We start from the raw sequence: 16,805 nt of genomic DNA on the forward strand, positions 1-16,805 counted from the left end.
TCTAACTTGCTTGTCAGTTGACACTAAAATATTCACTACACACAAGTTCTTGAAATGGAATTTTGTACCACAGACTCTTAAAAACACAATGTACTGTAACTTTATGTTCATATTTTCCATGCATCAAATGACATTCAGAAAGTTTATAACCTGCCAAAGTATTATCTCAATGCATAAATGAAATGTATCTTAACGTAAGCATTGCCCACCCCATGTAAAATTTAGCAGTGAGCAACACTTGAACATTTGGTCTATCACTGTTGTTCTCTTGTAAATTTGGTATACAACTATCATTTTTAGTGGCAAATGTAAATACTCAAAAAATCATCTCACAAGTCCTGATTTGCAAAAGTAATGTTCGGGAATAACACAGCATATACTTTAGTTTTGTGATGCAATGTGCCTCTCCATCAACTTGAACTGAAAAATGCCAAAATCTCGAGCGAGAAAATTCTTTTTAAGACTTCTGCATCCCCTGCATCAAGCAGTCGCACAATGCAATGGAAGTCGACACAGCGTCCATTAAAAATGTGGCTTTGAGAAGATGCTTTGAGAAAACAAGTATTCATTCCATTATGATGTATACATGTACATGGAACTTGACAGAAATTTGGAAGCATACATGTCCCATGTCACTGTGCAGAAATTTCACCCTCAGGTAGAAATCCTGAATAAAAGCTTATGTCGATGAATTCACCATACTCATGTTGACGTGCATAACTGCACAATGTTTCATATGTAAGTAAGACTGACAGGATATTGCGAAACTACACATTTGACTGTCAGAGTCTAAACTTGGTCCAGAAGAATGCTCTCGTGAGAGAGAGAGAGAAGTAAAAATCATGTCCTAGATTTTGGATGGAATATACAGTCATGTTGATTCAAAATTCTCCATCTTTCTGCATGACAATTCAATGTCATTTCTCCAAAACATGTCACTCTCTCTTCAGATGAGAATGAGTATGGTAAAACCAGACATTTTTGTGCGCATTGCAATTTAGCAAGTTTTGCAAGAGCCAAGATTTGCACAGTTAAAAAGCATGTGAAAGTTCCTGTCTACATTCTGCTATGTGCATTGAACGCCAGTGACAATTCACGAAAAATTTAATGCCGCGAGAGAGGCCGTAAGCCCCAAGTCGCAAAAAATTTAATGCCACGAAATCATCTTGCTCTACAGTATTCGTAATCCATGGGTGTTGCAGTCTTGTTTTAATGAACAGCAGACATTAAAGGGTCAGTCAACCCAAATAACCTGACTGCACAATGAAAATCATGATATTGACTGGCCTTTTATGTTCCCGAGAGATGCAGTATATAAAAATATTGCCCCTGAGAAGACTTTAATAGGATGGCAACTAGCCAAGCAATGCATTTTGACAACTTTGTATAGGTCTGTCAACAATGCAGTGAATGCACTTGAACATTTAATAGCGCATCATGACGTAAACTTTGTATAGGTCTGTCAACAATGCAGTGAATGCACTTGAACATTTAATAACGCATCATGACGTAAACTTGCGTTTTTCCTGGAAAAGCTACCAGCAACCCCAATACACGTAAGTGTAGATTAGCACATCATGACTAAACTTTGCGTTTTTCCTGGAAAAGCTACGAGCGACCTAATACACCTAAATGTAGATTAGCACATCATGACATACACTTGTGTTTTTCCTGGAAAAGCTAGGAGTGACCTTAAATACACCCAAGTGCGTGGCATCAGCCAACTTACTGTCAGCTGTTTCATGGTGGTGTCCTTGGCAACACAGATGAGGTGGTATGACCCTTTCTCCAAGGATGCGGGCCCGTCAAAGAGTCGTACTAAGTGACCATCTGCAGTGTGCGATGATAAATATTGTTGCCATTATAGACATTTGCAGGTACCGCCAAGTTCTGAACTAGGTTTACAGCTTTGTAGCACATGAATCGCGAAATTTGATGCTCCTTTGCCATTTTAGATACATGACAAAAAGAGTAATCTTTGGGAATCTTACTTTTCAGAAAAACAAAGGCTTGTAGTACCAGTGAAGGGTCTATTTGAAGAGTTTGTTCGCAAAAACCACTAAGTCCATATTAGCTAAATGGAGATATTTGCGATTAAAGGTCAAGAAAAATAAAGAGAATAATAAGAAAATTTTTGCTTCTTTTGACCATAACTTCAAAAATGTACCTTTATATGTAGTGACCAATATATCATTTAAAAGGCATTATTTTATACTTTATGGCAGAGACCGTGCTTCAAAGTCTTAAAAAATGGACTTATCGGTTTTTACGAACAAACTCTTCATTTCTTCCACACTAACTCACTTTTTAAACCCTTTTTGTGAGCTCTGGCTTTAAGCTTTAACTGGCTGTTTTTGTGTTTTTTTCATCAGTATTTAAATATCCATCCAAATTTGACCTCTTGTTAGAATCGCGCAAGTCAAATCGGGTGTAGCAATGCACCTCGGTCCAACAGCAGGACCATGGTGACACTAGAGGGATTGGGGGATTAGGTAATCTCTATTCATTGACAACAAGTTTTAAGATATCAGGTCAACAAGGCACAATTAGGGTTAACCATACATAGAACAATAATGGGCTTTGAAATAATTGTTGCACGATAACTGTAAACTCTCTTTAGTCATCATACTCCGACTCTGTTGGATGCGGTGTATCGATTATGTTTCAAGTCCTTCAGCTATAAAAGCACAATGGACACCCCTACAGATTTTTTGGACTCACCCTCTGACCCATATTCCTCCTTGAGTCTCAAGTCTGAGTTTCCATCCTGCGCTGAGGAGCCTATAAAGTCTGGTTAAAGGAAGAAGTCAACAAAAGCATACAAATGTTAAATTTCTCTCACAGTCGGGAATGAAACCTGCATCACTGCCCAATTTATTTGTCTAGTAGAATACATATTAATCCATTTTGACTAAAATTTTATTCTAATGGCTTGCAAACGTTTAAACTACAACCTGTAACTTCAGCAACAAAGCTTAAACTGGTTCTTCTTCAAGTAATTTTAGCATCCGCTGGACCAGTGACGTATCTGAAAACATTCTGCATGATGCAGTTCTGCTACAAGATGACTATTATTTTTCAAATCTATTTTTTTTTTAAATCTCAGTAATAAATTGAAGAAATCTGCTAGTACAGACAAGTTGTTATCCATACTGATTTTACTTCATTCAACAATGGTTCTTTCTAAACCTGATTAAAGAGAATGTCAACATGTGTCTACAGAAACACTACTCCCTGCATTAGATAGTTGTCAATGGTATTAATACAATGATTGTGATATATGCTGAAGACAAGTACAAGATATCAACTGTTTTCATACTTGTCTACTGGCCAACAAATGACAGAATTTCCATAGAACAGATTTACTCAAAAATGACCATGAAAACCTCATTTATTATCTTAACAAAAATATGAATTATGATTTTGATCACACGCATTTTTTGTCATGTTTTAGATATATTATGGGAAATAAGGAGACCAATACGCATATACAACATTCTTATCATTGAGATGGACTAGAATTTTTTTTTTTAAATGAATGCCAAATGACATTATGATATAAATGGATTGAAAAGATTTATATTCAAATGTGTGACAAGAGAAAACATAAACCATGCTTTGTAGTAAAAATAATAACAAAAGCAATCCCATATTTCACTCAACCTTTCAATAAAAACAAAACATAAAAAGGTGAGAATGATCGGTGTGAGTGGGGAAAAAAAGCAAGTTATTAGTATTAATGGAAGCATTGGATAATAAGCATGACAACTGATACGTATGATACGGGGGGAAATTAACCATATATGCACACAAAAAATATATCTATACATTTGAATATTCCAGATTTAATAAATGAAGGGATGGTGCCTAGGTCACTGCAAACAAGATCAGTGTGTCAAATTAGGATTATGGAAGTGAAAATGTGGCAGTCCATCACACCTAAACCTTATATAAACTGACATTTTTCTTTCTACTCTTGCTACATTGTATATTTTAGTTTTGTTTGTTGTTGGGGCTTTTTTGGTTGTTGTTGTCGTTCCTTTGGCATGGTGACTGGAGAGCAGGTCACTACTGTTACCTAATGATATACCAACAAGTCTATGCATGAAATGAACCATCCTGTGTCACCCTTACTTCCCCTACCAGTGAGTTCTCAAGTATTAGCGACGGCGGGGGCACCGATGCGTGACGAGCCCAAAATATGTGGTCCCTCGTAATGAATGCATCATGCACGGATGAAGGGAAACAATGCACGCATTTCACACATTATTAGTCAGAGTGTTTTTCAATTACTCCACAACAGCGGTTCGCTCCAAATGTCCTTCCAGTCATCGCTAATGGAGATATCTAATACGGCCATTGCCATGGCACGGAATTTATCCAATTACACGAGCAGCTGGTGGCATCATTAAATGTGCAGGCTGCAATTGTGGTTGCTATAAAAGGTTGAGTATGATACATGTGTGTTTCAATCACGTAAAACATCTTGCCACTGCGAGAATTAGCGAGGGTTCTTCACTCGAGGTGTCTTTCAATTGGCAAAATGGTTCCAAATGGTCTGGATGACATTATGCCATCACAGTTTTGACTACTCTTTTTGGAGTTCTGTTCCTACCAAAATCATGGGTACTCGTAGCCCAGCGCACCTCTTCCCAATTCCCCGACCCCATCCAAATTCCAAGCCAATGTAATTATACCAGGCCACCTCCCTGATTATACCCACACCCCAACTCTGACCACAACCTCATTCTAATCTATACCTTGTCCCAATCCTAATCTCACCCCAACCTCAGTTAAACCTTAACTCCATTCCAACTCCACCCCAACCACAACCACACCCAATCCCAACCTTACCCAGTCTCCCCCCCCCCCCCTAAGCACTAGGCCCTAGGAATGAACAATTATTCCAGATCATTACCCTCCAGGAAAAGTATCAAACTATCATCATCAGAGGAGATGAACCCCAGCAAATTATACCAAAAGATGATTACCAGTGGGTAATAACTTGGGGTGTTACTTATCCCTGGACAAATTCAAGAGGGAGTCTTTTTAAGGTGTCAGGCTTGGGGAGGTAATTGTCCAGATAGAGAAATGGAAATATAGCCTAAACTATTAGTTTTCACACAGAGATGCATCAATCTTGGAGCTGCGTGCAAAAATTAAAACTTTGGAGTTCTGAAGCTTTGCGTATTACTTTTCACATGAAAGTAAGCATAGGACCAGAAAAATCTGAAATTCAATCTCCACTTAAAAATAAAGAAAGAAATCATTTATTTTTTCATACCACCATTGACATCTTAAGGGTATTATTAGTAATTACTAAATATATGTATCATAAGTTTTATAATGGAGTTAAGTGGGGGTTTCATGGTAACTAAAAATGATGCATTATTAAGTGTGTATAGTGACCATGCCTCCTTTCAACTTTGCAAAAGACAAGACTTACATCCAAAGTTAATCTGATGGACGTGTCATTATCATCGACAACCAAAGATTTCAGAATCCAGTACAGGGAAACACACATTCCATTATGTAAACAGAGACATTTTATCATATCTGCAATCAGTCATTAACACCCAAGAATGTTTTATCATGACAAAGAAAAAGAGCTGGATAAAAATCAACAGGAACCTATCATGTTAGTGACACAATTTCAATGAGATTATGGATCAAAATACAACATAAACGGCACAAAATTGGGAAACAGAATGAAAACAAGTTCAGAAAATTAAAAAATGTTAGATGCCGTACAGATGATATGTATTAATGTGACAACGAAAGAAACTCAAACACAGCCGGTTATCTCAATGTGAAATGAATTCAAACAAATAAAAATGTATACTCGAGTTAAGCACATTGCGCACAGATCCAAAAGATGAAATCTGTATATTAGAATGATGTTACTGATGACAGACCAAATGCAGCAAATCATAAAGACAGTGACATGAGAAAATCAAACATTGAAAATAGACAGCATTCAGTAAAAGTTAATGCATATCTGGTGATCACATCAAACAAGTTGGGGTAACAAAACCAGGATGCCATTATGGGAAAATAATATGTGGTGAAATCCAAGCGAAACTGCAAAAGAATGTCATATTCTAGCATCTCCCAGGGAAAGAAAAACACAGTCATCCAGCACATAAAACATATGTATCTATTTACTTCTGCATGGGCAGTGTTTCTTTTCTTTGTCTCTTTTTTTATAAAGTTTTAATGCTGTCCCCCCTCTCATCCCCACTCCATCAAGTTATTACCCCTTTCATTCCATCCTTTCAGGAAACACGTGTAACATGGTTTAACACCTTAAAGAATGATCCAATCTTTGGGGCAGCTGATGAATTTTGCTTCTAAAATCATCCCAAAAGTAACTCAATGTTTACTATGTAATGTGATAAGAAATGAGTGATTTTGTAATTTTCTTCTGCATGTATTTTGAATATTTCCGCTGGAAATCTATGGGATCTTTAGGCAAAGGAAAAAAAATGGTACATATCACTGCAGACCTGAATGGTTCCCATGAAAGAAACATGGAGGGCATAAAAGGAGTTAACTAATGCCTTAACAAAGATTTGATGAGGATTATAAAACATACACATTACTGATGAGATGAAGCAAACCAGAGCATGCAAAAAGTCATGCTCTGAAAATAGAATCTTAAACAAATCTTAAACTTAAACAAGCAAATGAACTACAACAACAAAAGACTTTGAGCAATACAGTGACAAGATATCAAGCTGGGAATGGTATGAAAGAGACAAAGGTAGATAAACAGGATGAATAAAAATATATGTAGATGATGTACAGTAAAAAAAAAAAAAAAAAAAAAAAAAAAAAAAAGACAGAAATATGAAATGATCTCACACATGCTCACACATGCACACATGTGCATGCACAAACATACACATACACACATGCATATACCTATACATACATACACATAAACATACACTGTATATCGTCAGCCTCATGCCGAAAGGGCCTTAAAGAACTTCCCCTGTTATGCCCAAAGAGCAATAATAGTGTACAAAGTCTATAGCGTTAAGGGCCTTTTGGCATAACAGTGGAAGGGCTTTAAGGCCCTTTTGGCATAAGGCCCTTGACAGTGTACAAAGTCTATGGTGTTAAGGGCCTTTTGGCATAAGGCCCACGATATACATGTATGTACACACATACAACTACACACACATACATGCACACACACATGCACACATACATAAAGTACATGGAAAGACAGAGAGAATGGAAGAGGCTGGAAACAAAAAGGAGCAAATGTAAGGGGCACAGTGGTTGAAACAACTGTCCAGGGAAAGCAAATGAGAAACAGGTGCAGACAGAGGGTGGAGAGAGAGAGAGAGAGGCAGTTTGGCACTGTATGAAAGAAACCAGTGAAGAGAACATGGGATGGCAGATAGCTTCAACAAAACATGGGGAAGGATGTGCGGATGTGCAGATGTGCAGATGTCATCAATGATCGGTTGGCAGCTGGGGTATGACAAAATAAATGTGTAAAGTACATGTATGGCTTGATTGGTTGAGTGCTAGGCCATGCAGAAAGCCTTGAGTATACAATCATGATGCAATTCGAAATAAAAATGGATGCAGCACATGGAGAATCGAGCAGAAGGGAATTCAAATTGGCAAGACCTGAACAGATAATTTGAGTGGACAGCGGTCGGCCACGCACGGCTCCGTTCCGCTGCAGGAGGCATGCATCGTCATCCACGTCGGCGTCGTCTTCGTCCAGACCAGACTCGGACACCGAACGCGCCCCCCACGCGGGGGCATTGGGGTAGGCAGAGGCGCGGGTGAGCGGTGGGTGGGTGGGGATGGGCGCTATGGTTGGCGTCGGGGGCGGACTGGGGTTCGAGAAAGAGTGAGCAGGGATGACCATGATACCCGGGGAACTGGGAGGGGCCGGAACTCGCACCGAAAGAGGATCGTGGTCATCCTGAATTTGTAGGGCGGTGCCATTTTGAGAGGTCTGAGTGGAAGATGATGACGGTGCATCATCCGATAGTGGGGACAGGTTACCATGGAGACACAAGTTTGAGTGAGATGGTGATTCTGAGGACTGTACTGACTCTTTAGTGTCACCATTAGGAGCGGACACTGTGGTACCACCTTCCAAGTGATCAGAGCAAGGTGTGGCTGAAGAGTTGGTGTTTGGACATGAGGCTGCACCACCCTCGCCCATTACTGGGGGTGGCACGTCTCCTTTAGGACCAGACCCTGATGGCTGAGGGGTGGAACTTTGGTCTAAGGATGAGGAACTAGCTGAGAGGGAGGAGCTCTTGCTACCAGAAATGTGAGTACTATGACTATTAGAGGTGCCAGATGGAGGCATGGAACCATTGGTCTGTTCATTGAGCTGATTCATAAACGTCATGGCTTGCGAGAGGAGCGTGGGCTTAGAGTGTTCACAGTCTGACTCCTCGTCTTTCTTTGGTTCGGAGAGCTGGGGGTTGGAGCGGGAGGTAGGCTTGGACGGGGCGGGGCTTTCGAAGAACACGTCGGGGGAAAGTAGCCCGCCGTCGAAGGATTTGGAGCTGGACATCTTGGGGATCTGGCTCCTACTGGACAGCATCCCGGGGACGGCCGACTTTGGCCGGGCGTTCGCCGCGCTCTTGGAGGGGGACCCCGACTTGGGGATGTACATGCTTGGCGACGGGTTGCGGGGCGAGGTCGGGGAGGAACCCTGCGACTTGCTCACCGGGTTGAGCTGCGGGAGCGAGAGCTTGGACCGGTGGGTCGGGGAGGGGTTGAGGGAGCGTGACGCCTTCGACGGGGCAGGTGGGAGGAAGTCGTGCGAGACACTGGCGGGAGTGGTGGAAAATGACGTGAGAGAGTCTATGCTACGGCGAGCATGTTTGAGGTTCTGTTGACTTCTGCTTCTTGATGCAGAAGACAATAAATCTAAGATAAATAAGAGTGACACCAAGACAGAGAGAGAGAAAGAGAGTGTAAACACACAGAACAAACACAGAGAATGTGCTGAAAGTCACAAATAACAAACATAACATACAAGTTTGATGGGAATCATCTATAAAGCAACAACTATCAAACAAGTTACAAATACCAGGATGAGGTACAACTTTACAAATGACAGGATTCACACGGCTATCACTTGCACTGACGTACTGTAACAAAACACAAAAGAGACAGGCTCTTAACAATTCTACACAAAGCAGTGCAAACATTTTGCAAAAGAACATTCAATGAATGACATGAACACTTTCTCTCCCATTCATACATTTCATTTTGAAAGGTAGCTGACTATTTTGTTTGTTTTATCCATGCACTGCATCAAAGCATGGCAAAATGCATGGAATTACAAACAATTTCCTACACTTCAAACCACTTTTTTATTTACACAGTCTATGCATCAAAAATAAAGATGGTTCAAAGAAATGCAACATTGAATATATGGCAACATCAGACATCATTTTACATGGAAATGTGCTGTCTTCCCACCCTGCTAATGCATGCTTACAACATCATAACCATGGCAACATTAATTTTGCCAGCAACCAATATGACAGCATTTGCAGAATATGAACACTAGCGGCAAAAACCACCACATTATTTTGCAAGACCAAAATAGGATTTGTTTCTAGTCTACATGGAGCTGATGGCTATATTTCTTCTTCAGAAGGCTGACCATTTGAAAATAATTTCTGATAACAACAATTTCAACAAGAGAATTCAATGGTTATATGAATAAAACTTCCTCAAAGTACATCACAAGTGAAAGAAAAAAAATCATTATAATATATCTACAATTTGTCTGTCACAGTGCAGCAACATTAATTTCTACTGTTCAACTATTTGATAGAGAAATGTAGTCCAAGTGCAGAATTGGGTAAATGTTTGCAGAAAAGTTCCTATCTTATCAAAAAGGGAAGAAAAGAAAACAAATACAGGATAGACGATGTAATGATGCAACAAATAGCACTGTATGTGTTATTTAATCCTTTTAGAGGTTATTGGAAGCTGTATAGATCTGTCTTAACCACAACTCTTCTGATTGGCATTTCATGAAGTTTTCCCCATTGTTGCGGTAAGTGTGTCTTTCCACAAATTGGAAATCTATGTTTGATGTGGAAGTACTGCCAGCCTGCCACTGCATAGATGTCTTTTCAACTCTCAGGAAAAACTGAGCGTTTAAAAAGGGAAAGAAAAGAAAAAGTCCAATCACCTTATTTTTGAGCAATTTACAGCTAAAATGTACAACTTCTCTCTCCAATGAAGACAAAGAAGGAACTTTTCACTTCATACTGAACTCATATTTCCACTCACAAGTACTGCTACAATATTTCACTGTCGCAATTATTAAAAAAAAAAAAAACTAACAAACAGCCTCTAGTTATAAAGGGCTGAAATCCACAATCACCATTTGTACTTAACAAAAGAGTAATGTATGTTACATTAAAGCACCCTAACATTATTTGTCATCAAATGAAAGCCAAATTTTATATCAAACTCACATCGTTTTCTTCTCTTTTTTTTAGGATGCCCACAAATTCCTGTAGACATTTTTCTGCACTATTGTCAGTCAAGTGAATGTAAGCTGAAGAAGTTTTATTCAAAGAAACATTATGCTTCAAGGCTTTGTAGAAAATGTGATTTGAAAAAGATGTAGATTGTACAATATCAACATCATTTTTCAGTAATCTTTGCACTATCATTAATGATTGTTGACTGAAAATGTTGCACAATCATATCTTTACGTTGAGAGGATGTTGGGCTTATTGACTTCACACAAAATGCTGAACAATTTCATTTCACGGCATGATGATATAAGAGTAGTAAATGATGCGCAAGAATATACAAGCTGTAGAGTATTGATTGCACAATTTTTCTGCAATTAAACAGTGTATAAGCTCCAGTAAATATAAAGCACACACATTTCAAAGAGTGTTCACGCAAAGAATTTGCGAATTTATAAGTAATCGGCCAACCAACTGCAAAGGGAAAAACAAGTCGAAAGACAAAGTACACGTAGAGCAACATAAAAGTATTCAGGCATTATAATTCATATCCTATGAATATATAGAGCTCAACAGTGCTCAACATGAGCTCAACATGAATGGTAGCCAGGGGCCTGATGTACGGTCACCAAATGTCGATAAGAGCTATCTTGTGGTGGCCTGATTGGCCAACTAAGATTCAAAATGGATTATTTCGGGCCGGATTTCAGATTTAAAGATCTTAGTGACCCAAATGGGCCCCCAGAGAAAAAAAAAAAAAAAAAAAAGGTTAGTGTCCAGCCCTGTGTATATTGATATATATTGATATAGTATTGAAACAAGCACACAGTTTTCTCAACGTGTACTGCAGAAATTAGTCAGAGATATGTCCTTATCCTACAACAAATGTCATAGATACACCTGTCACACTGGGTACAGTTTTCAAAGAAGATAAGATATTTTGCTTCCTCAGATGAAATTGACTTGAATTGGTTCAGAATCTTCAATGTTATACCATGTCTTTGACCTTTTTTTTTCAGGAACATATGGATGAGTTAAAATCGAATTTTAAAAGTCAACTAGAAATGTCGCTTTGGCGACTGGTATGCCTCCGCCATAATGCATGATTTTCCCAAATAGGTCTAGATAGTACATGTGGACACTGTGTGATTTCATTTTCACAAAATTGGCAAAATATTGGAATGACAAGTTTGTCACAAATGTGTTGAATGTTCACCTTCCTTGACGTAGGTTTAATTGGATGAATAAGAGAGCATGTATCTAGGGATTTAAGGACTTTAACTTGACTTTGACCCATTCATACAATTAGGCATTGAGTAATTTTCAAGGTACAGGTGTGGAGAAAAAGTGCAATTTCTGAATTGAATAGTAAATTGTTACCATTTTCATATGGCCCTTGACCCTAAAATTCATATAGAGAATTACTTTCAGGTAGAACATGCATAATATGTACTAAGTTTCAAGGTAACTTGAGCCACTTCCGAGATATGGAGGAAAAAGTTAGTTCAGCACTTTCACTTGATCTTTGACCTTTTGACCTTTGAGGCGAAAAGAGAAAAAAAAAAACTTTCCAGAGAATTTCTAGTGATAGGTTACACACGCATACACCAAGTGTAAAAAAATAACCCTGCTGGCATTGCATAAATATGAGGGTAATAGTAAAATTTTGAAGTCTTGCACTTGACCTTTGACCCCTGACCTTTGACCCCATGAACCCTACATTCTCTAGATAATCACTTCCAGTCAGTACATGTATACTATGTTCCATGAAGATACCTTGAACAATTTTCCAAGGTACGGAGAAAAAAAAGAAGTTTTAATATTTTTACTTGACCTTTTGACCTTTGACCTTTGACCTCATGACCCAAACTTTCACCAGAGAATCTTAATTGGGTAATACATGTATACACTAAGTTTCAAGAAAATGTCTTCAGGCATTCAATAGATATGGTGGAAATAGTGAAATTTTATGTATTTGACCCTAACCTTTTGACCTTTGACCTCATGACCCAAACTTTCACCAGAGAATCTTAACTGGGTAATACATGTATACACTAAATTTCAAGAAAATATCTTCAGGCATTCAATAGATATGGTGGAAATAGTGAAATTTTATGTATTTGACCTTGACCTTTTGACCTTTGACCTTGAGCATGTGCACCCAAAAGTTGATAGGCATAACTTCACCCCCTAATACACATACATGCCAAGTTTCATTAGGATACCTCAACAGGTTTCGATAGTTACCTTGTCCACAAAATTCATTACGGACGGACGGAAGGACGGACGGACGGACGGACGGACGGACGGACGGACGGACGGAAGGACGGACGGACGGACGGACGGACGGACGGACGGACGGACAACCCGAAAACATAATGCCTCCGGCACCACTTCGTGGCGGAGGCATAAAAACTGATATGCATAATATCCCACTTATCAGAAACTGCTGACATGGATTAAAATTTGTGAATCCGGTTTAGGTGGTATACTACGGGACATTACATACATGCACAGTACATAAGAGATTTCCCATGAGAAATCACATCAAGTTCTCAACATTTCAGCTGTTCTTCTTCTAAATCTTCACTAAAATATTAGCATTAACTTTTTGTTGTAATATTACATTTTGTCTACCAGAATAGAGTTTTATCATAATAGTTCAATATTATCAGTTCCGGGCACACTTCCAAACCCATTGAGGACGAGTCCAGAGTATACTCCAGCAGGGGTCTATGAGAAATGCGCATTGTAGCAAAATCAGTCCGTCCTCAATGGGTTAAAAGCAGTGCTTTCTGAGAGACACAAACTCTAAATCTTTCCTTGGAAGGCAGACAAAATTCATGATAGAAAAAAAAATGTTTAAAAAAAAGCTGTCATACTATGGCTAAATCAATGGAGGAAACCAACATCAAGAGTGGCAACTGGAGCATTTTCAGTCAGATATATGGGAAATATGATACAGCAGAGTCTAAGTACACAAAATCACACACAAAAACAAACATAATAAGCATCACAGCTGCACAGGGATGCATGCACCAATATGTCAACAGTCACAGAAACATCAAGCACTGTGGAGAAATGAGGAGGGGTGGGTGATCAAGGTATGAATGAGTACCAAATTTCTGCTTCTAGAGCAGACTTTGCATGATGTAGATGATGAAGTTTCCCCTCTTTTAGATCCTACTGGAGAACAGAATTTGTTTCTTTCGTTTTTCTTTTTTTTTTAATGACTATATAACAAATCTCAAATGAAGTTATAGAAAGTGTTGTGATATCCTGAAACCTTACATTTTGATGGACAGAACATTTTTTTTTAATGAATAAATAAATAAATAAAATAGGGAAATGTCAAAGGGACTGAATCATGTCCATAAAACTGGAGAAAATATGTCACATCAAAGAGGACAAGCAGCATTGTAGTATATTTTTGCACGCACACACACTCATAAGTAATATATCTACATATTATGTGAGTAACAAATTTTCAAATTAAGCCAATCCACAGCAAATTAACGGCACAGCAAATTTTTTGTGTTAATAGCAGTTAGTGACTAGGGCATGAATTTGAAGGTGTGTGTGTGTGTGTTTATATCAAAATGTTCAAATGATCTTCAGTACCGTAACACTGAATTGATTGTCAGAGATAATTCTCGCTCAGTTTGTGATTGCACATTTTTATGCAACTGAAGCATCACTAACAATGTTCATGTTTGCAGGTATTTTGCAGGTATTTAAACTAGAGACCTGAAAACATCCCTCTCTTAAACCACGTTATGAGATATCAACATCATATGTGACCGTGCATCACAAAACGAACAAAAAGTCGCACCACTTGATTTCACGTGAGGACTCAAAAAAGGTGAAATGGGTCAACCGAGTCAATCTTGAGTTTTTCATAATTTCTGAAAGAGCTATCCTTCTTCTACATTAAAGGGATGGTACAGTATTGGTGGAGATGAGAATTGGGCTTTAAAGTTTTTGCGAGATACCAAGAAAACACTTATGATATAGTACAGAGCATACCATTTTAAGAGGAAATCAAAGTTTATTTGATGAAAATCAGGTTTGGGATGACTGAAACATCCAAAAACAAAGTATAAAAACAAAGCAATCATAATAAAGTGTGGGTCCCACACTTTATTAGAATCGCCCTTTTTTGGATAGCTCAGCCATTTCAAAACCAATTTTCATCAAATAAATGTTGAATTCCTCATAAAATTACTTGCTCTTTCATATTTCATAAGAGGTTTCTCATTATCTCACCAAAAATGTTAGAAACCTGAAATTAGGTCTCAACCAATACTATACAATCCCTTTATACTTAATTTTGGGATCATAACATGAATGGGAAAGTGTATTTTCAGCGGTATTTCTACAACCCGTTTTGAGGGGAGAATAGAATGATCAGGTATGTCTAAGCGTCCCCTTTTCATTTCTTGCAATCCTTTACACACTCTTCACTTTCAAGTCTAATAACTTTTGAAAGGATAATTCTACTGCTTTGAAAGTTAGAATTAGTCGTGGACAGAATGTGTTAATAGAACATGCTCAATTTCAGCTTAATCTGACAATCTCTTCATTGTTGTTGCTCTGGTGGTTTACATCCTGTTTTTTTTCCCTTTCATTGCACAGCTAGCACGGTTCGGTAAAGATTAAGCGCTTGAATAGACCATGTACTTCAGAGCCTTTTTTCTCAGTTTGCACTTTCCCAGAGTGTGCACATTCTTTCTTGTATTTGGATAGGTTAGCGGAGTCCATGTGATATGAGTTACACATTATTTTAAAGCTCAGAGTCTGCTCTTCAAGAATCTGTCCTCAACTAAAAATCCCTGTCTGGCGACTTTTTGTTTGTTTTGTGGTGCAGGGTCACATATATGTGTTGTTGTTGTTGTTTTTCAGTGTATTTAATGTATGCTAGAACGAAGGCACCTTGCACTGTTTCTGTATGACAAAGCACGTATTTCTGAAGGCAAAAACTGCAACCCTCTTAAAAAAAAAAAACGACTTTGTTGTCGAAATGGAACTGCAAGCTTGTGAAGGTGAGGGGGGAAAGTTTGGAGGAGAAAAGGATGGAGGGTGAGGGAGGGAGTGGCCATACTTGACAAGGAGTCACTCCGTCTAAGCTTGACTCGTAGGCGTGAGAGGACTGGAGAGGCGCTGCTGGACCGGCGGGACAGCTGCATCGCCCTCCTGGGCCTCGGGCTCTGGAGCTCCTCCTTTCCCTTCTCTCCCTCCTTTGTCTCCACGGCGACGTTGGGATGCGGCGAGGACTGGTCCGGGTGGTGGTGGTTTTGTTGTTGGTGGTGGTGGTGGTGGTTGTGGTTGTGATGGTGGCGGTGTTTGTTTTGCTGCAGCTTTAGGGCTAGTTTATTGGGTCATTCCGTGTCGGCGGTGTTGGTGTTGGTGGTGGTGGTTGTGGTGGTGGTGATGGTGGTGGTGATGATGGTTGTGATGGTGGTAGCGTAAAGGTTGTCAGGAAGGTGGCCATTTTTTGTTTTTTTATTGAGCAGGGGGAACATGAAAATTCATGAGAAGACAACAATATGTCATGCAACAAAGAAATGAAATGAATGTGGGTGGTGTCAATTGACAAAGGTATCGCTACCATCCAGTAAAGTTTGGTATTTTATTCTATTGTACAGGCATGCATTGTACAAGCAGGCTCAGCGGGAAGCTCTGGCAATTGTGTCCAATGACATCACTCATCCTTCAAATATCCCTAGCACTGGATCATCCTCTTCTGCATCACTTCTGCGGGGACACAAATACTTCACACCATACACGACAAAGGGCTTGCTTAACATTTTTCCATTTACCTCAGACAATTCAAATTTCAAAGTTGGTCAATAAAATGTGATATGTGCCGATAACAGGAACTGAATAGAGTGGCTACTCGTAGATCAACAAGGATGACAGCCTTTCAAAAATTCCAAAAGTTCAGACAGTAAGAATGAGTGCTCGAATGGTGATCCCATCTCTTAGTTTTTGTCTCACATTGCTAGAGCTTCCTGTATTGACAGTAATGGTCAGGGAGGGGAGAATAGTCTACAAAAGCACCACTACCAAAACTCAAACATTACTCACACAGATGTCATGCTGGCAAAAACGAGAAAAGATGTAGCAAAGCCATCTACTAAGGAGCAATAATATTACTGCAGTTCTTCTACAGGAAAGGGAAAAGGGTACCATTAGACGATCACATCATTTGTAGTTTCTTGCAGAAAAAAAAAAGTAATCATTTGTTGCCTAAATAGTTATCTATCTGTAGGTATAGTCTTCGCCCAAGACACAACAACTTGCCAGTCAGAAAAA

At 39.0% G+C, this 16,805-nt stretch overlaps 1 protein-coding gene across 1 annotated transcript in view; it reads right to left on the reverse strand.

The window, feature by feature from the left end:
• The window catches only part of LOC140239433 (diacylglycerol kinase theta-like), a 120,529-nt gene that overhangs the window by 24,725 nt on the left and 78,999 nt on the right, over positions 1-16,805 (reverse strand). The window contains exons 7-9 of the mRNA XM_072319272.1: positions 7,648-8,916; positions 2,722-2,790; positions 1,730-1,830 (exon numbers count right to left, since the gene is read on the reverse strand). Coding sequence (XP_072175373.1) covers positions 1,730-1,830; positions 2,722-2,790; positions 7,648-8,916 — 1,439 coding nt within the window. The remainder of the gene's footprint in view (positions 1-1,729; positions 1,831-2,721; positions 2,791-7,647; positions 8,917-16,805) is intronic.

This window comes from Diadema setosum, chromosome 16 (assembly GCF_964275005.1).
Source record: "Diadema setosum chromosome 16, eeDiaSeto1, whole genome shotgun sequence".
Lineage (NCBI taxonomy): Eukaryota > Metazoa > Echinodermata > Echinoidea > Diadematoida > Diadematidae > Diadema > Diadema setosum.